The sequence below is a fragment of the Alnus glutinosa genome, chromosome 10 (assembly GCF_958979055.1).
Source record: "Alnus glutinosa chromosome 10, dhAlnGlut1.1, whole genome shotgun sequence".
NCBI lineage: Eukaryota > Viridiplantae > Streptophyta > Magnoliopsida > Fagales > Betulaceae > Alnus > Alnus glutinosa.
The window spans coordinates 13,614,670-13,636,623 of NC_084895.1; the positions used below are offsets into that span (position 1 = coordinate 13,614,670).

Genomic DNA, 21,954 nt, shown 5'->3' on the forward strand with positions numbered 1-21,954 from the left:
TGTGATAAACACATTTATTTTATTAATGATATTAAAAAAGTATGTAAAAAGCACATGCTATATAAATAACATGTGATTCTCAAATGCTAAGGAACATGTCAATCTTATATGGGGGTTGTAGAAAATTTTCTACAAATAGATTTGTAAGAAATTTATGTCCGTTAAAACCATACAACTCACTGTAGAGATTCCTACCCTACTTATTTATGCCCATTGGCCATTGCCATAATTTTGAAAAAAATAAATAAATATTTGAATTTTTGGGATGAGAAATCTTAGATTTGAAAAAACATAAAAGGATGAAAAGGAAAAAAAAATAAGAGGAGTGTAGAAAGCTAGCAAAATACAAGAATAGTGGGGCAGTAGATTTATATCAAAAGGCAAGAGGGTCCAAAATGCAAAACCAGCACTAATAACATCACCGGTTTATCTTTAATTTCACTCGTTTTCGCTCTTTCTTTCTACAACTCTTGCTTTCCTCCATGTGGCTCTAATTCCTACTGCAGTTTCCTAGCTCCTTCTCTCTCTCTCTCTCTCTCTCTCTCTCTCTCTCTCCTCTCTGGGTTTCGCAGCATCATCCCTTTGGCGTTTGGACCTGAAAAGATTCTTGGGTTTGTTTTCCTTCATTTGATCGGTGAGTTTTACTCCTTTGAATATACCTTTGTTTTGCTTTAGTTGCTACATAGTGTTGGGTAAATCTGTGCGGCAGTATGGTTTAGATTTTCTCTTTCTGAAATTGTTCGATCATGCAGCTAATGGTTTAACTAAAAGCACAAACTTTTGGTGCAGAGTAAAGGGTTTGGGAATTCGCCTTTTTTCTTTTTTTGGGATGAATATTGTTTTGGAATTTGGACTGATATGGTGAATTTTAGGTTAATGTCATTCTCGTTTCTTTTTTTAGTATATATTCTTGTGAATTAGTTACCACAGTATAGTATATTCTTGTGAATTTTTGCCTTTTGGTTTGTCCTGGTGGCTGAGAAAATTGCGGAAAAGAATGAAAAAAGAAGGTTGAATTATATGGTTCATGTTGTTCGGTTAGGATTCCAAAAAAAAAAGGGTAATTATAATTTAGTACTAAATGTTTAGAAAATTGTATATATCACATTTCTTTGTTCAAATATTCATGCAAAATGTTTGAGTAGACTTCCCTTAACCACATCAGCCTGCAAGAAGAGAAATTGACATTAGACATCATCAATTTTTTTTTAGTCAGACTGAGGGAAGAATTTAATTGAGATTTTTTAAATTATTTGGAAACATTTTAAACTTTAGAGATCAAGCTGGAAGTTTATGCACTTTGTAAGGACCAAAGTATTTGTCTTTTTTTTTTTTTTTTTTTTTTTTTCTTTTTTGGGAAAAAGGAATAGGCCCAGTTGAGTGTAGTCCTAAATTTTGGGGTGATCTTGGATCCATGAAAATTTAAATACATTATTCTCTCTCTCTCTCTCTCTCTCTCTCTCTCTCTCTCTCTCTCTCTCTCTCTCTCTCTCTCTCTCTCTCTTGTTTTTTGTTTTTGTTTTTTTTTGTTTTTCCTTTGCTTTCTATATTAACGCAGCAAACTGAGAAAGTGATAGTTGTTTGGTTATAAGTGGTCAATCACAAACTCTTTTTGGACTTGTTTATCTAAGGAAACGAAAATTGTTCTCTTTACCGATTCTGGAAGCCTTGACTTGTGCTCTTGCTAAATCTGTTCGAGGCCAAGAAGGAAACCTGGTTAAAAGAATTAAGATTATTTTGAAGGTTCTCTAATTTTCTAAGTTTTTGTTGCAAGAAGTTGATTCTCTTAATCTATCAACTGTTTGTCCTAAGTATTTAATCGTAATATAGTTTTTGCTATTTACTACAGAATCAAAAAATATGGTGGATTTGGCTTGAAAATATTGTGTCTTAGATTTTGGGGTAAGAGATGGTTGCAGAGCCGTGGTTTCGCCGTCTGTGGAAGACTCCACGGAAGCATGAGGCTGGTCTTGGGAAGCTGTCGATTGGAGTGTTAGCATTTGAAGTTGCAAGCTTGATGTCTAAGCTGGTTCATCTATGGCAGTCTTTAAGTGATAAGCAAATTTCTAGGTTGAGAGAAGAGATCACAAATTCAGTGGGGATAAAGAAGCTTGTCTCGGATGATGAAAAATTAATTGTAGATTTGATATGTGAAGAGATGTTTGAGAATATGGTACATGTGGCAAAATCTGTGGCCAGGCTTGCGAGTAAGTGCAGTGATCCTAGTTTGAAGAGTTTTGAAAGTGCTTTTGATGATTCAATAAAAACTGGCCTTGATCCATATGGATGGGGATTTTCATCAAGGAAGATGGAAAAGAAATTGAAGAAGATGGAAAGGTTCATTGCAGCCAATGCAAATTTGTATCAGGAGATGGAAATTCTTGCAGATCTAGAACAGACTTTAAGGAGAATGAAGGGTAATGATGACGTAGATGGTGTAAATTTGGTTGAATATCAGAAGAAGGTTGCGTGGAAGCGGCAGGAGGTGAAGAATCTGCGACAGATCTCTCTGTGGAACAAGGCCTATGATTACACTGTTCGTCTTTTGGCTGGATCTCTGTTAACTATATTCAGTAGGATGAAACATGTCTTTGGAATTCAACAGATGGTAGATGCTGATATCAGATATTCAGGAGACATGAATTCTGATTATATCCCTCGCAGCCAATCAGTTTCTGCGCTGTTGCAGTCTTCTGTTCATCCATCAGAGAATGGTCTTGCTAAATTTGCTTCAGGTCCCCTTGGAGGTTTTATTGCTAAATCAGGACCAATTCCACGCGAAAGTAAAACTAGCAGTTTCTATTCGGGTCCTATTGGTGGCCCGACCACAAAATCTGGCCCTATTTCTGGAAAGAATAAAAATGTCCCTATTTCTGGAAAGAATAAAAATGTCAACTTCTTTTCAGGCCCTCTTACAAGGGGAATGACAAAATCAGGTCCAATTTCTGGATCAGCTGAAATCAGGCAGAAGAAGTGGTGGAGCAATAGCCAGGAAAAGCCTCATTTGAAACCCAACCGACTTACCCAAGTTGGACCTTTTAAAGGATGCATGATGGCTGGAAATAATTCTCCTGTTGCCAATTGTTATTCAAGTCCGAATGTTGTGTATTCAAGAAATCTCAATGGAATCAACGAAGTTAATGAGGACCTTCTTGCTCCAGAAAAACCTGAACATTCTAAGGTATCAATCTTCAATTTCAAGCGCAAGTTATTGAATCCTCCACCCGAAACCCTTGGCGGTGCTGCTTTAGCACTGCACTATGCGAATGTTATCATTGTAATTGAGAAACTAGCGGCATCTCCTCACTTGATTGGTCTTGATGCAAGAGATGACTTGTACAATATGTTGCCCACAAGAGTGAGAGCTGCCCTTAGGGCAAAGCTGAAACCATACAGCAAGAACTTGAGTTCATCAGGTTATGATCCAGATCTTGCGGGTGAATGGAGCGAGGCAGTTGCAAGGATATTAGAATGGTTGGCTCCACTTGCTCATAATATGATAAGATGGCAATCTGAGAGGAGTTTTGAGCAGCAGAGCTTGATTTCCAGGACAAACATTCTTCTAGCACAAACCCTTTACTTTGCAGATCAAGAGAAGACAGAAGCAATAATCGCCGAGCTTCTTGTTGGTCTGAATTACGTCTGGAGATTTGGTAGAGAACTCAATGCAAAAGCTCTAAGGGAGTGTGCTAGCAGTAGAATATATGATGAATATTTGGATCTGGAAAAGTAAGATTAATTTCAGTTCATGCCAATTTCCAGCTGAAACTGAAGTCCTTTGCAACTGAAACGCTTTAAGAGTTATATTGGGCATCGGTTGGAGCCGACTCGCTAAAATATGAGATTTCTCAATTCTACATGAAAAACATTGAATCATTTGCTTGGTGCCGAAGAGGGAGAGCCCTCCCTCCCTATAATTCTTTAGCAAGTTAAAGGTATTGTTTGAGCATCCAAGCAATTTTTCCTTTGGTGAGAATTCCTATCTGCCAAAATTTGCTTCTATATTCTCTTCCTCTTAAAGCATAGTTTGTAATTGATTTAAGCCTGAAAGGTGTAGTTACTAGCAATACCCTATAGCAAATGTGTAAGTAAATATAAAGGGTGTCCTCCTTAGTTAAGACCTCTCATGTTCAGGTATGTTTCATTTTGAGTGGCGATCTGTATTGATGTTATGATGCTGCACTTTTATCTCACATTGCAATTGGAAGGTACTTCACGAAATATCAGATTTTTTAACTTACTATATAGGCTAGCCTTCTAGTTACTTGCTCAACAAAAAGCATTGACCACTGCCTAAGCGTATTTCATATTGTACTGTCTTTTATATTCATGTTAAGCAGTCTTATGTTCCTGCAAGCTGTCTCAAGTATCATATGTAGCCTAGACATACGCAATATGTTCAGCTGAACTTGCTATATTACGGCCAAACTATAGACAGATTTATGGTGTCAAAACATTGATTCAAAATATAGGTTTTGTATGCTACGATTGCATTTCTTACCCTGATGAGTGGAATGAAAAGAGGATTCATTTTATGGCCGATATTAAATTTCACAGATCTAATAGTTTATATGTTGCTATATGTATACCGTTAGATGCAACATAACAAAATATTGACCGTAAAAGGATTCTCTCTATTTCATCTAGAGTAATGTTAGAAATCACATTAATGTTGACGTGTCAGTTCCAACCAACCATTAGATTGTTTGTTTTCTTCCATTTTAACAAAGATTGATTCAAGTGTTAATTCAGATAGTCAAGTCAATATTGTGAGATACTTGTGAGATTAAATTGTAGTTTCTAGCATTACTCTTTCACCTTCCCTTGCCTTTTCTGAATTACTTAGCAGAAAAATAAAATGGTTACAATTATTACCTTTGCCTTCACCTGTTGGTTGCTCTTCATGACTGTGCATAGGGGAGAAGAGAATATTGTATTTGAACAATTAAATTTGTTAAATTAACAACTCACTTTCGATTGCCCTATCCAATCTATGCTTAAACCATCTACTGGTGGCCCCAATTTACCCTCTGCCATTAATACATTGAATCATGAATGGTGAGAGATTGGAAGGACCAGGGAAAAAGACCTCCAAATCTTCATGTGTTTTAGACCAGCTAAATAATATTCCAACCAACATACTTTAAAGGCTGGTGTTTGTTTTCTATAATGTCCAGTGAAAATATATGGGCTGATTTTAATCCAGTTATTTCTCATCTAGATAGCAGATACAAAATTCTTCATAAAATTTGATTAGTAATTCATTGTTTCTCTTGGAAGCCTTTTCTTTTTTTTCACCCTTAAAAATATCATAAAACTATTGGAATATCCTGTAAATAGCTAGGAGTATAAAGGAGTATACACACTACGAGGAAAAAAAAAAATCTTAATTCCATAACAAATGAAATTATCCAAAAATAACAAAAAAAGGCAGATACAAATTCCACCGTAAAAAATGCTTGGAGTACTAAAATTTTTACTACGACTAATTTACAAACCATGTGACAGCCCTTTTATATATATATAAAAGAGTGTTACGTAAACTATTACTACATTAGTGGCTGATATGGTAAATGTCACGTGGACTGTCACGTCAATTTGTGAACGTGGAAGCCATATAAGGACTGTTATGTGACAATCTTTATTTTTAGTGGTTGATGTACTAAATGTTCCGTGGATAACCAAGTCAATTTATAAGGAATTTGTAGTATCCTAACAATAAAGGAATCTTAGCCACTGAATTTACCATTCAATGATTAACACCTTGTTCATCAATTAATTACAAACTAATGGTTTAAATTAAAGGGTATACCTTTCTGTTGATGACCAATTGGGGGTGACTAAAAGAGAAAATTCTTCGTAATTTTAATATTCCATAAATCATCAATCAACTAAAAGTCGGTGATAATTTATGAAAGGAGAAAAAATCAACTATAAGCTAATATGTTATAAACAAAAGGGTGACCATAAACCAATGTGGTCCATTTTCCGGTGTTACTTATTTGCCGAGATTGATTGTATTACGTAGTATGAATTAGCCCTCAAACATCATTTGAACTTCACTAATTGCAATTTATTGGCTCAACCATTTGAACTTGACTATATATATACATATACCAGACGACGCCAGTTTGTGTTCATATAGTACATTTTATATTATATTATATAATATATATATATATATAAAGGTAAGCAGTTAACAATTATTAACCGCATTCGCCTATCTCTAAAACCACTAATCGTATTGGGCGAGGCGGTTATTTATAACCACTTTCAAAAGCGATTATGTAGTTATACGGTTAGCGATTAACGGTTAAGGGACGATTATAATCTCCCCGTTTGTACAAAGCCTAATGAGAGTGTGTGTAGCATTACTGTCAACAAATAGCTATGTACTAAATTTGATATGTTATGAGTCTGCTAACTTTTGTAAAATGCTACGAGACGAGTATTACTTAATTTATGATGGTAATAAATGAACAATATTAAATTGAATTGTATGACATGGTACACTGGTACGTACAGTAGGACGGCCATGGGCTTACTATATGTGCTTGACCCTATGGTCACAAAGGTTACCTTGATGTTATGATGACCTTTGTATCTAATGGTTGCTTTAGGACCAACACACTATTTACGAATGAGGGTCACGGTTACGGCGTTGCTAATAGTGTGGGCCACCTGAGGTCGGACTCGGTTTGACTGCTAGTATATGATGGTATGCGTTCAATATCCGAGGAACCAGTGTTATATTACAAGTCGCTCGAGATAACACTAACTCTGTTGGGACAAGGGGTTAATATCCTATGTAGACCATATGAAAAAAAGATATGACCTATATATATATATATATATATATATATATTCTCTGTATTAAAATATTAGTGTTTGTTACCGGAATTTTATCTCATAAATTATTTAAAATAAACTACATTTTATTAGGCGTAATAAAGGAAGCAACTTACATCATTTTATGAAAACTCACGTTTATAGTTCCAGAGTTATAAAATGTCACTTAAGTTTAGTGCGTATTCAATTTTGTAATAATTTATTTACTAAGTCGTAAACTTACGTAGTTATTTCTCTTTCCCCTTCAAACACCTTGGTGTTTACGGTTTAGCAGGTTGCGAGTGTTTGTAGCAGAAAAGTCACTAGGATGAAGACGCCAAACGAATGGCTCGTAGTAGTAGGTTTGATTTATTTAAGTCTTGTTCTATAATGATATAGGAAGCTCTAAATCTGTATTTGATAATAAGTTAATGGATGATTAAACTTAGTAATCTCAAACCATGATTTTCGCTTTCTGCATGCTTTTTACTCTGATAAAATTATAGGTAATTCCACCGGTCAGTTATCACTTATTGATGTGGAGGAATTGCTAGTAACTCTTCAAGTTAAGTAAATATAATTACTTAATTTTAAAAGCGTTATACCAAGCAATTGATTATGGGGTGGCCAACCACTCACCCAAAACCAATTTATTTTTTCTTTTTATTTTTTATAATTTGAGAGTAATTTATAATTTTATAAAGATTATGTTGCAAAAAAAGGTAGAAATTTGTAGAGAGGGAATATTTTGTTACCAAATCATATAGTAGGGATTTAAAAGTTCATTTTGAAATAACATGGATTTATTTGTTACATGGCCGTCAAAACATGTGGACCAATTTAATAATTTTATCCAAATTTTAAGTTACTCTTTTATTTGAAAATTTGAAAATCTCTTCTTTAAATTAAATAATTAAAATTTTAAAAATAAAAAAAACCGAGTCCACAAAATTTTATTCATTTAATTTTAGGAAAAATATAAAAAAAAACTCTAAGTTAACGCACCATTTTAAATAACACCTTTTTTTTTTTTTTAACCGCATAATTTTTAATTTTTTTTTTTGGAATTTAAAGTGGGTCATTCATTGAATTTCTGGCCAATTTTGCAACGTCTGATAGTGATGCGTTAGCTTTTTTGCCATTTTACATTAAAAATTAATTTTAAATTTTATTAATAATAAAAGATTAAATCTTCAAAATTAAAATTAAAAAAAAAAAAAAAAAAACCCCTTCGAGGCACCACCAGGTGCCCCCAGGGGTTTCCAAGGGTGAGGATGGCTTGCGAGCCACCCTAATGGTGGTGGGTGTTCTCTTTTCTTTTTCTTTTTTTTTTTTTTTCTTTTTTTTTTTTAATTTTTTAATTTTTTATAATAAAAAATATTTATTTTAATGTGAAGTGGCAGAAAAGCCAACGTGACACTAACGGACTTTGTAAAATTGGCCAAAAATTCAACGGAAGGACCAAATTCGTGAAAAACTTATGGAGTTAAAAAAAAAAAAATGAGGTTTTTTTTCTTCTTTTCTTTCCTTTTCTTTCTAATAACTTTACGTGCTATTTAAAATAGTTCTTTGATTTAAGGATTTATATTATATTTTTTAAAACAACGATTAAAGATTTTAAAATACTTGAAAAAATAGAATACCTAATAACCTTTAGAAGATAATAATAGAAATAGAATAAAAATAGAATACTTAATTTGACTGCAGAGACTAAATTGTTATTTTGACCTACGTTGAGGACCTTTAAATTATTTTTTATAGTATAAGGATCGATTTGTAATTTAGGCCAACCATAGGGACTGATTTTGCATTTATCCCTATTTTTTATACGCGATTTGAAATTTAAGCCAACCCTATAAACCGATTTTGCATTTATCGGTAGATTTTTTTTTTTTTTAAAAAAAAAAAAAAAGAAAAAAAAAAACTTAAATTTTATTAAAAAGATTAGAATTTTATTTTATTTCATTTTTTAAAAAAAGAAAATAGTATTTTCTGCTAATTAACAAATACAAAGGATAAAGGTATTTTCGAAATATTTTGGTCAAATTAAATTTTTCATCCAACTTACCGATCAACCCTGATGGACATGACTTTTAAAAGACTAAATCATGACACTTGCCAGTTCATAGTATTTTATAAAAAATAACTGATGATTGAGGGGATTAAATAATATTTAAGCCCACCTTCTGGGGGGCATAGACTCAAATGGGGTTTTGGACCTTCTTCTTGCAGTCGGGCAGCCACATCTCATGGGCCGCTAACCTGTTTTTGTTTTCTATTTGTTGGTTTTTCTCTGAAAATAATGCTAAATGCTATATATTATTTCATTGGGCTTATTCAAAAGATTTAGACGGGATATGATGAGAGCGTAGTATTTAACATTATTATTTTCTTTAGTATATATTGTTACAAGTAGGATTGAGATTTATTACAATTGATTGTTCGAATTACAATTAGTTTAAATAGAGATATGATACATTGCCACCTCAAAACACAACTCTTGACCACCTTTGTTCACGCGACAATTTTTACCTTGTTTTTTTAGAAAAAAAAAAATCCTAAAGCTAGATAAGAGACTACATTGCTACATGAATAAGTTGGTCAAAAATTTTTGTCTTGAAGTGACAAAAGATCATATCTTATTCAAATAACCAAGTGAGAGAGGACACCTATAGAATCTTCTTGTCCCAATAAATTTTGGATTGCTTGAACACTGTTTTTATAGCCTCAACAAGCCTGTGGGGGTCCATTCTTAGACCATCCAGTAAGGTTCCCTCGATGCAATCTAGGGAATGATTTCAAACATCTTTTTAAGAGACTATTCAGAAAGTTAAAAAGAAAATGGTACACCTGTCTCCTTAATATGTTTTTACAGAAATTTAGACCACCACCTCAGAATTGTTGCAAACATTTACAGTTCTCAATGATAAAAGTGAAGTGTTGGAAGCAAACAAATTGCACAGTTAAGGATGTTCTAATGAATAGCCCAGCTTATAGGTGTCCCATTTAACTCGCATAGAATTTAAGAATACGTTTGGGTGTACGAATTTTTTATATTATATTATATTATTTTATATTATATTTAAAATTACAAAAGAAATTTATTTTTTGAAATTATGTCTGAATGATTTAGAAAACTTAAGACAAAATTGAAAAAACATAAATAAAACTTGAATAGAATTCAAATTTAGCAAAAACAAGCCAAACATATATTTCAAAACTAATAAAATATAATTAAAAAAAAAAGTGTTACCCAAACGTGTCCTTAAAGCATTTCAAACAAGTGAGAAAATGACTCCAAGATCTACTAGATGAGTTGGAAAAATTTGGGCTTTTCAAAGTCAAATGGAGGGATGAGATTCAGAGATTTGAGCTGCTTTAATACGGCTTTATTAGCAAAACAGGGATGACGGCTTCTTCATAACCCATATAGTTTGGTGGAAAAATTCAAAAAGCTAAATATTTCCCTAGGGCAAATTCTTTTTTGGGGGCCTCTCTTGGGCGAAGACCTTTTTTTCTTGGCGCTGCATTATATTTTCTAAAGATCTTATTTAGGAGGGTATGAAATGGCGAATTGGCAACAGTAATTCAGTTAAAATTTAGGGTGATAAATGGCTTCCCACGTATAAGGTACAGTCTCTTAGATCTTTATTTCCAGAGAATGCAGCGGTGAGATCTTTAATTGATGGTGACACCAGAGGGTGGAATAAGGCTTTAGTACAATTAATTTTTACTAAGGAGGAGGCCGATATTATTTATCCTATTCCCCTTAGTAAATATGATAATCTGGATATTCTTGCTTGGAGGGGGTCCCCAAATGATGAATTTACTGTTTGGAGTGCCTATTATATTGAGAAATAAAGGCAAGATATCAAGCGGGGAGAATGCTCTGAAACTACTAGTGCACAAAATCTGTGGAAGTTGGTTTGGGGAATGAAGGTGCCGAAACCGGTCAAGATTTTTATTTGACTTGCATGTCAAAATATCCTTCATATATTAGGGAATTTGATTTGGGCAAGTTAATTATAATCAATCAAATCTGATTTATTTGATAGATTTGTTTGTTGTTAGATTTGATGGTAATCAAATCACATTGATTGATTACCATACTTATTTACCAAAACCCTTCAATAAATAGGAGTCTGTTGTATTGTGAAAATATCAAGCAATAAGAGTATAATGTAGCCTTAGGGCTTTATCCTGTGGATGTAGGTCATAGACCGAATCACGTAAAATCGTATTCTCTCCATTTTATTATTTCCACATTTTATCTTTAATTTCTTTTAGATTTTCATTTTCTATCAATGGTGAAAAAGAGTGTAGTTTTTTATCATTCTTTTGTAGAAGTTATGGAGTATATTTATTTGATAGGTGCAGTAGGGAGGATGTGGAATTACATGTAGAGATTGCTAGATGTATATGATGGAGAGTTTATTCACCAAAATGAACTGATTCGGGAATCCTCTCAATTTATAGACGATTACCGAGCTTCATTGAACAGAGTGGGAGGGGACTGGGGAGGTTATTGCTGTGGTTAATCGGGCTGCACCAGTTCACGTCAGATGGTTGGCCCCTCTGGAAAGTAGGGCCAAAATAAATTGTGATGTTGCTTTGGATCCTAAAAATAGTAGAATGGGTTTTGATTTATTGATCAGAGATTGGAAGGGGAAGGTGATAGCAGCTGCCATTCATGTGGTGGACTTTATTGCTGATCCAGTTGTAGGGGAATCTATGGCGGCTTTGAAAGCAATTGAATTTTGCAAATTTAGGGGCCTGAATAGGATTATTTTAGAAGGTGATTCCCTCCAAGTGGTTAATTCTATCAATAAACCACGTTTAAATTGGTGTAAGTATGGACACATTGTGGTGAATATTCATGAAGTTCTTAGGTTTTTTCAAACTTGAAAGATTTGTCATACGCCAAGTGAAGTGAACTCAACGCCACATTTGCTTGCAAAAACAGGGATTTATTCTAACACTGATCAAGCTTGAATTGATTGTTATCTTGAGATTATTAGAGATATTGTAATATCAAAGGTTCCTACTCTGTTTATTTAAGAGCTTTTGTTCTTGTTGTTTACCCGTTTATGAAATGAAATCAGTACGAATGTTTATAAAAAAAGAAAAAAGAGAGATATGTTTGCAATAGCAGTTTCAATGACTTCTTTTCTACTTGAGGGATCTCAAATTTTGAAAATCGTCTCAAATTTTGCATTTGTGTTTGTTTTTTCCTTTCTTGCTTTTGTCTCCGGCCGTAAACTAAAATCAAGGTTTCCAACTTGGGGAAGTGGAGGCCGTTCGCGTCATTTAATGGTGGTTTTGGCCAGTTCTTTATCTGTTTTTTCTTAGATTTTCGGAGCCAAATCTACTCAACCCCATTGATTTTTTTTAGACACGCGCCCCTCAGCCGAGCTCTTCGTCGTCATCTGCCCCCGCTACCTGAAGTACTGGTCATGCCGGTGATCGGAGTCCGGCGCATGACCTGCACGTGCTAGAGAGCTTTTTGCTTTTTGGCGTGCGTGATGGCCACCCTCCGCCATTTTCTAGCCATGCTCAATAGGGTTGAGGCTATGGTGGCTGATCTACGGCTGGGTAGTGTTAGTGTTGGCACGTGTCCTCCACGCGCCACCGTAGCTGGCGAAGTCCGCCCCTGCCTTTCTGCCAGCAACTTTGTTTTTGAGTTTCTGCTTTGTGTTGTATATCCTCTTGTTTTCTCCTATACAGTCTGTTTGTGTACTGCTCAGATTTTATTGGAATTTGTGTTGGCTAGATGCTAGATCAGGTCCTCTTTTATTTGAGTGTGAGCGTTAATGTAAGAGATGCTCAAATGTAATTCTAGTAAGATTTGATGTCTTTGCACATGCAGCTGCTTTTTAAATCAGATCCTTCTGGTTTAGAGTTTAAGGGGTATTGTCCCTTATTTCTCAAGATGTACTATTTGCAGCATTTATAATAGTACATGCTATTTGTTCAAAAAAAAAATATATATATATATATATATATATATATATATATATATATATATATATATATATATCTACTTGTCATTTAAGTGCGAAAAATATGATATCTTATTCTTCCAAACATCTCCTATGCTTTGTTTGTCAAGGGAAAAATCAAATTTAGTCATTAGGTTTTTATGCGATTTTAATTTAGTACATAGGTTTTCAATTTCAACAATTAAATCTTTAAGTTTTTCTTTAATTTTAAATAGGTCCATCCGTCATCTCATTGTCTAATTAATTAATGATATGTCATGTCCAACCAATAAATTAATGCCTTGTAGCTCTCGTTTGACATATTGTGTGTTAACCGTAAGTGTCACATGACACAATTACATTAAATTGAAAATATATTTTAAATAAAAAAATGTTAAAAACTCTTCATTTATGGTATATTTGTAATTTTAAATAATTGAGCCACGTGACATGTACAATTGGGACATTACGTTTGGGACATTACGTATCAAACAAGAGTCACATGACATTAATTGATTGATCTGACATGACATATTGTTAATTAATTGGACAATAAATTGACAGATGAACCTATTTTAAACCAAAGGAAAACCTAATGAATTAATTGTTGAAATTAAAAACGTTCTAAGGGCTAAATTAAAATCACATGTAAACCTAGGGGCTGAATTTGTTTTTTTCCCGTTTGTTAAACCATTCTCCTTCGCCTTTCTGTTTTCAAAACAAAACTTTGATAACCAACTCAAAACACGAAACACTCAAAACTTTTTTCACATTTAGGTCATATCATAACACTTTTTTTTTTTTTTTTTTTTTAATAAAAAAAACCCTAAAAAACATTAACAAACGAAGCTACAATATTTATAATTTAGTCTGGCATTCCTTCAAACCAGCATATAGTTTGTTCAATTAAAGTTTAGCCAGGGGCTGAAATCTTAAACATATATGATTAAGACCATTGAGATGAATGACAAAAATCAGCAAATGCAAGAGCATTTATAGTAGCCTCATCAAAATAACTTTTTAGCTATTTTGTTAAGGCAATTTAGTAAAAACATACAAAAATCACTTCCAGCACCCTTATTACTTTAATCAAAAACATTTGATGAGTGAACACTCACAAAATAATTAAAAAAACTATAAAAATTGTCATTTTTCTCATTCTTTTTCATTTCTTTCTCACACAAATCAGCCAGCACATCACTTTTTTCCTTTCTTTCTTTTATTTTCTTCTCCCAACTCTCATGCACCATTTTCTTTCTCCCATTTTCTTCTCCTAACTCCTACTTCTAGGATTCCTATGCCCTTGCTTTCACCTGCAAAAATCAATTCTGAAATAGCATTCCTTCCATTCGGAGTTGTGAAATTTCAACAGATTTGAAGGCTCACAGTTATCCTTCAAATCAGATTTATTAGGCTTTCGCATAATTTTGATTCATTTGTCTGATTTTGTAGCTCAGAAAATCACACGTTAGAAAAAGATAAACATTCAAAAAAGATTAAATAGAGAAATAATAAAAAAATCTGAAAAAATATTATTTAAATGAAATATTGATAATGAATAGTTAAAATAGTGAAGCTGTTGGGATGCTTTAAAAAAGCAGCTTATCAAAATAGAAAAAAATAATTTTTAACTATTTTGACTAGTAAAATTTGCTGAGGCTAGTAGCTAAGAATGGTATGATGCTATCACAACTTCCAGCCAAAAGTGCCCCCAGGCTAAGATTTTCGTACCCTGTTTCCATTTTTATGTTGGAAATCAACATTTTCAGTCCCAACTGCCACACTGCCCCTAGTTTTGCATATACTGATGGCTCAAAATACAAGAACGGCCAATTGGAGTACGTTTCCCATTAAAGAATACATAAAGTAAAGGCTAGTTGTCATTTTTCTACCCACAGAGAAAAAAGGGTTTGGGGGTTTGGAGAGTTACAGAGAGAAACACGTGACGATAATTACAAGAGGAGAAGTAGAATCATCCAATCACGGAAAGTGTTTCTTAGAAAAATGAAAGAAGCAAAACTAACTTAGTTTACAAGAGAGAACTTGATTGACAAAGCAATTTATAAATATAATAAAGCACACAGAATCACATGGCAGTGGGGGGACTACAACTTGGACTTGTTTAGTAAACTTAGCTATTTTCAAAGCACCCAAATAGAGATTCAGATCTCCGACAATTTTGCTATTTGAACTGCTAGAAATCCTGCTAAAAACTGTGACAGGGCTCATATGGAATCTATTTGCCCCAACAGGTGGGTTGGCTGCCCAAAACTTGTTAGGGCAGAGGTGTGTCCATAGAGACTCTTACATTTACTACCCGGAAGACCAAAAAATTGCTGAAATCTCTATTCCGAATCAGTTTTAACTTTCAATAAAGAAATGGTTTATCTGTAACTGCCATATCTTCAAATCTAACTACCTTCCAATTACAATATTGGCAAATACATCCTGTCTGAACCTATATATACCCCCCCTTAAGTGATGTTTTGCAATCAGAACATCAGAAATAGATAGAAGGAGATGGAGATCCCTGTGATAGATTTTAATGAACTGAATGGTGAGAAGAGGAGCAAAACAATGGCGCTTCTTCATCAAGCCTGTGAAAAATGGGGCTTCTTTCAAGTAAACAGGATCTCTTCTTTTATATATTATTGTATAGTCTAAATTGAATATCTAATTTACTCTTCATACTAATGAAAAAAAATTCTTCTGCAGGTTGAGAACCGTGGGATTGACAAAAAGTTGATGGAGAAAGTGAAGCACTTATTAAATACACACTATGAGGAAAACTTGAAGGAAAGCTTCTATGGGTCTGAGATAGCCAAAAGCTTAGAGAAAGGAAATACCTCTGATATAGACTGGGAAAGCAGCTTTTTCATTTGGCATCAACCAACATCTAACATCAACAAAATTGCAAACCTTTCGGAGGATCTCCAGTGAGTCAATAGTACGTCAAAATTGCAATATGACTTGAACTATGTAGCATTTTTAATTGCATGCATGTATATATATGTATATGAACTAATATTTACGCATAATTCAGCGAAACAATGAATGAATACATAGCTCAACTGGTTGAGCTAGCAGAGAAGCTTTCTGAGCTCATGTGCGAGAATCTTGGTTTGGAGAAGGGTTACATAATGGAAGCATTCTCGGGGAGCAAAGGTCCTTCTGTGGGGACAAAAGTGGCAAAGTACCCTGAATGTCCTTATCCAGGGCTTGTTAGAGGACTTCGAGAGCACACTGATGCTGGTGGAATTATACTCTTACTCCAAGATGACCAAGTCCCAGGTCTTGAATTCTTCAAAGATGGAGAATGCGTAGAGATTCCACCATCCAAGAATAACACCATCTTTGTGAACACAGGAGACCAAGTGGAAGTATTGAGTAATGGAAGGTATAGAAGTGCCTTGCACCGAGTCATGGCTGACAAGAGTGGGAGCAGACTCTCTATTGCTACCTTCTACAATCCTGCTGGTGATGCCATTATCTCTCCAGCTTCAAAACTCTTATATCCCAATCACTTTCGTTTTCAAGATTACCTGAAGCTTTATGCCACCACAAAGTTTTCAGACAAGGGTCCCAGATTTGAGTCCATGAAGAACATGGCTAATGGTCACCATAGTGTCACTGCCTAGAAGTACCCATTACTTGGAATATATATGCATCACTCAATCATGGGCGTCTGTCAGTTTCTGTTATTGTTATACTTTCTTCATGTTTTGTTTTTGGTCCAGCTAGCGCAAATGTTATGTTTTTCAATTCTCAATAGAGGGAAGATATGATGCTTCTATCCCTTTACTCCACCCCATTTCCTTTCCTAGTTAATTTTGAACGTCAACAAACCATTAATGTTCACTGGTAAAGCAGCTATGTAGTTTTCTATAATAATAATAATAAGCACTCAGTTTGTATATAGTCAGAGAATGACTGAAGCTCACAGCAACAAACAAGAATACAGAGATTTTCATAGAATAGCTACAAGTTAGCCAATCTAGATAATATAGATTTGGTAACAAGAGTACTGGTTTTCTCAACAGCTTCAATCAATAAGAGCTTATGAGACTTCAACAAGGGAGAACATTTGGTGACAAAACACCACAAAAAGTTTCCAAATTTTAATGATTTGGAAAATTTACAGCCAATTGATGAGCTTGGTAAACAATATGATCAATGGAATCTCGAGTTCAATGAACATTATGATTTAAGATGATTTGGAACAGGTTAAACAATGATTCTGTCCATACCAACTCATTAGATAGTAAATGTTGATGGCAGGGAAGACAGATAACCCTCCTTTCATCTTTTTATCCACAGAATAGCTTTTGGCAAAAGGCGGAAACATGAGCTGGGTGCAAACATTCCCTAATGATCCTCGTGATCACATCGCAGATGGGTTTGTTGATGCCTTCTCTCCGGAAAATCAATGGAAACAAGAGTCCATACACGGCTGCTTTCTGATGAAGCTAGCAATACTCTGTAATTGCAGCCACAAGCACACGAGAAGCTGGTTATTTGAGAAACAACAACTTGGGAAGGATGGCTGAGCATAGAACCTGGCTTGGCCAACTAAGCTCTTCTTCGCTTCCATTCCCAATATGCGAAATTAAAACTGAAGCAGTCTCATCATCCGCCAGCCAAGGTTCTACGAGACCCAAAACCACAAATGAATCTCTGCCCTTGTCCAACGAAAGTTGGCGAATTTCAGTAGCTAAACCCACGGCTTTTGAAGAAGATTCAAAATTCATAATCCTAGCTTTCAAACAAGTAGTCTTTTCCTAAACTTCAGGTTCAAGAGGAACATTTATGGGCCGATCAATCCCCATTTCCTCCACAACTTCATTCAACTCTTCTCCATTCTGTCCATCTTGCTTGGGAAAATCTAAACTATCATCATCATCGCCAAGAAATGTTGTTGAATCCAATTCATCAGGCGAAATAGGAAGCCAAGGGAGAAGAATATCATTGGCACCCACAGCCTCCTTAAGCCAACCCGGTACTGATTCAAACTCTTCATCCACGCCTTCTTCCCAGAATCCATACCCAAGCAAGAAATCCATTCGTAATTCGACTCAGACAATGCATCGAGCGGATTGCACGCAGCTCTCTTGACCCAAAGATCAATAACAGATTATGAGTAATACGAATGGAAATGAAATATGAGATCAAGAACAGAGGAAACAGAGGATGAAAACAGAGAAGTCTTTTGGAGAAAAATGATCTCTTGTATATTGAATGTACTGAATGAAATAAACTGCTTACAGAACAAAGTATTTATACAGAAAGAATGAACTAGAATTCATCTACGAACTAAACTGATTCAACTAACAATAATCTAACTTCTATAACTAACATGCCAGCTGGTATATAACTAACATACCAATCTGATATACAAAATATCACTAAAACTCCCCCTCAAGATGAAGCAAAAATATTAATGGTGTTCATCTTGGACAATAGATGAGCAAAAAGATTGGAACCAAGAGCTTTAGTGAACAAATCAGCAAGTTGATGAATAGACTTCACATGAAGAGTTCGAATGACATTTTCCTGAATCTTGTCCCGGACTAAATGGCAATCTATCTCAATGTGTTTAGTTCTCTCGTGGAAGACTGGATTTGCAGCAATGTGAAGAGCCGCCTGACTATCACAAAATAATAAAGCTGGTTGCAGATGACAAACTTGAAGATCAGAGAGTAGACTCAGCAACCAAGTAATTTCACAGGTTGTTGCTGCCATTGATCGATATTCAGCTTCTGCAGACGAACGAGAAACAGTGTGCTGCTTCTTTGATCTCCATGAAATCAAAGAGTCCCCTAAGAAAACACAATATCCAGTAATGGATCTTCTAGTGTCCGGGCAGCCAGCCCAATCAGAATCACAAAATGCTTTAAGATGTGAAACTGATGAAGAGGAATAAAAAAGACCTTGGCCAGGAGAAGATTTTAAGTATCGAAGGACCCGAGTGGCTGCATCCATGTGAGGTTGCCGTGGATTAGCCATAAATTGGCTTAGAATCTGCACTGAATAAGATATATCCGGGCGAGTAATGGTGAGATAAAGAAGTCTTCCAACAAGTCTTCTATAACTAGCAGGATCAGCAAGTAGATCACCATTAGAAGAAGATAATTTCAGGTTAGATTCCATGGGAAATTTTGAGGGTTTAGCAGCAAGTAAACCAGTATCCTCCAGAATTTCTAAAGTGTATTTTCTTTGACAAAGAGAAATACCCTTTGAAGTTCGAGCAACTTCCAAACCAAGAAAAAATTTCAGATCACCAAGATCTTTGAGTTTAAACTGGCTGTTCAAAAATGAAATGAGTTGAGTAATAGCATCAGCATCATTACTAGCTAGGACAATATCGTCCACATATACCAAAAGAGCAATGAATATGGTTCCTTGAGATCGAGTGAACAATGAGTAATCTGACTTTGATTGAAGGAAACCATGATTGATCAAAGTGGATGAAAATTTGGCAAACCATTGCCGTGAAGCCTGCTTGAGGCCATACAAAGATTTAGTAAGTTGACACACTTTGTTCTCCCCCTTAACAACATATCCCGGTGGCAACTTCATGTAAACTTCCTCATTAAGTTCGCCATGAAGAAAGGCATTATTAACGTCAAGTTGATGCAGAAACCAGCCATGTGAAGCAGCAAGAGCAAGAAGGCATCTTACTGTTGTGAGTTTTGCAACCGGAGAAAAAGTCTCATAATAGTCTAAGCCCTCACACTGTGTGTAACCTTTAGCGACTAACCGGGCCTTATATCTCTCAATAGACCCATCTGCCTTAAGTTTCACCTTATAAACCCATTTGCATCCAATTGGAACTTTATTGGAAGGCAAATCTGTAATAACCCAAGTATGGTTATCTTCAAGTGCAGCAATCTCAGCATTCATAGCATCACGCCAATGCTGAAGTTTGTTGGCTTGGTGAAAAAATTGAGGTTCATATGTAGAAGATATTGATAGACAAAAGGCTTGATATGAAGGAGACAATTTATCATAACAAAGAGAAGATGATAGAGAATACGGAATACCTGAATCAGACTTCACAGAATCAGAATTTGGAGAAGAATGAGAAGCAAGTTGACAATGATACTGCTGTAGATAACCTGGTTTTTGTTTAAAACGAGATGATCTTCGAGGTACAAAATCATGAGGCGCAATTGTAGGAGTAGGTGGTGAAGATATATCAGCATATGAAGACAAAGAAGGATGCTGATATATAGGATAAGAATTGTGAAGAACCGATTGTGATTGCTGAGGATCAGATGATATATCAAAATTTGGAATATCTGAAATTTCAGTAATGACATTTGGTAAAACAGACTGTGTAGGAGATAATGAAGGAGAGAAAACACCATCGGAAGAAGGATTAAGAAGACCAACAGCAAATGGAAAAATTGACTCATGAAAAATTACATCTCGGGAAATGAAAACTGAATGTGTATGAAGATCAAACAATTTGTAACCTTTTTGTTGAAAAGGATAACCAAGAAACATACAAGGTTTAGCTCTAGGAGCAAACTTGGTTCTGTTTCTAGATAGAGTAGAAGCATAGCAAAGGCATCCAAAAACTTTAAAATGATCATATGTAGGAGGTTTGGCATAAATCAACTCATATGGAGAGATGTTTGATAAATTTGGAGTTGGAATCCGATTGATAAGATATGCAGCTGTTAGAATGCAATCTCCCCAAAAAATGAGAGGAAGATTAGCTTGAAAACGAAGAGAACGAGCTACATTTAAAAGATGTTGGTGTTTTCTTTCAACAACAGCATTTTGTTGAGGTGATTCTACACAACTAAGTTGATGTAGAACACCTTTTGTAGAATAAAATTCTGTCATATTGAATTCTGGACCATTGTCCGAACGTAAGACTTTGATTTTAGAACTGAATTGAGTCTCAACAAAGTTAAAAAATGATTGAATGTAACTTCTGGTTTGATCTTTGGATTTCAATAAATGAATCCATGTATATCGACTATAGTCATCAACTATAGTGAGAAAGTAATGATGATCATTTCTAGAACCAACAGAATATGGACCCCATATATCACAATGTATTAAATCAAAGATAGATGTTGAAGAAGTAATACTATGAGGAAAAGATAATCGTTTTTGTCGAGCCAAAGGGCAAATTGTACAAGGAGTAGTCAACAAATCACATGAGATTTGTGGATTATTGGAATGTAAAAGTTGAAGTCTAGAATGAGACAAATGTCCCAACCTATAGTGCCAAATATCTGTAGAAACAGATTTGACATTTGCAGAAAATTGAAAAGGTACAGAATTGAAATTACAAGAAGAAGATACATCTGTTGAAAGCAATGCAGGTTTCTCCAGCAAGTAGAACAATCCATTTGCTTCTCTACCCACTCCAATCGTCATCCATGTTGTTAGATTCTGAATGAAGCAATGGTTAGCAAAGAAAATGAAACAAAAGTTGAAGGTTTTAACAAGCTTGCTAACTGAAAGAAGATTAAAAGAGAAAGAAGGAACGCATAAAACATTTGTAAGTGTTAAATGTGCTGAAATTTTAACTGTACCGATATGGGTTACAAGAGCAAATTTGCCATTAGGCAATTTCACTTTGCTAGAAATGGTGGCTGTGATAGATGTGAAAAGAGAAATGGAGTTGATCATATGATCAGTGGCTCCAGTGTCAATAATCCATGTATGAGGTTGACACAAAACAGAAGTATGATATGAGGAAAAAACTGAGTACTGAGGATTTAAGTTCATGGATTGACTATGAATGAGATTAAGATGATTACCTTCATTTGATTGAATCAGGCGATCAGATGTAGTATTTGAAATACTACCTGCTTGAAGGGCTGAGGATGAAGATGTGAAGGATGGGTTATTCTGCATGAATGCCATTAATTGCTGAAATTGACTTTGAGTGAATGGCAGAGATGGATTGTCTGCAGTCTGAACATGATTTGCAGAAGAATTGCTATCAGGCTTATTTCGAGTGAACTTGAAACCGGGCGGGAATCCGTGAATTCTGTAGCATTTTTCAACCGTGTGACCAAGCACACCACAGTGGCTACAAGTAGGCTTGTTCTTGCGTGAAAACGACTTAACATTCTGATTATTGACAGCAGGAGATTTACTTGACATCAAGGCTGAACTATCAACA

At 34.9% G+C, this 21,954-nt stretch overlaps 2 protein-coding genes across 3 annotated transcripts; both read left to right on the top strand.

Moving 5' to 3' along the window:
• Positions 1-464: 464 nt before the first annotated feature.
• LOC133879658 (protein PSK SIMULATOR 1) lies at positions 465-4,221 on the top strand. Of its 2 annotated transcripts, XM_062318308.1 has the most exons (3): positions 465-634; positions 1,632-1,743; positions 1,850-4,221. In XM_062318308.1, the coding sequence occupies exon 3, from the start codon at positions 1,910-1,912 to the stop codon at positions 3,731-3,733; it is 1,824 nt and encodes a 607-aa protein (XP_062174292.1). In that variant the 5' UTR covers positions 465-634; positions 1,632-1,743; positions 1,850-1,909; the 3' UTR covers positions 3,734-4,221. The 2 variants fall into 2 exon arrangements, with proteins under 2 accessions (XP_062174292.1, XP_062174291.1); XM_062318307.1 differs by lacking the exon at positions 1,632-1,743.
• A 10,775-nt stretch (positions 4,222-14,996) lies between these two features.
• LOC133880055 (1-aminocyclopropane-1-carboxylate oxidase 1-like) lies at positions 14,997-16,612 on the top strand. Its single transcript, XM_062318926.1, has 3 exons — positions 14,997-15,428; positions 15,522-15,742; positions 15,850-16,612. Exons 1-3 carry the CDS (start codon positions 15,327-15,329, stop codon positions 16,442-16,444), a joined length of 918 nt encoding a protein of 305 aa, XP_062174910.1. The 5' UTR covers positions 14,997-15,326; the 3' UTR covers positions 16,445-16,612.
• Positions 16,613-21,954: the final 5,342 nt, after the last annotated feature.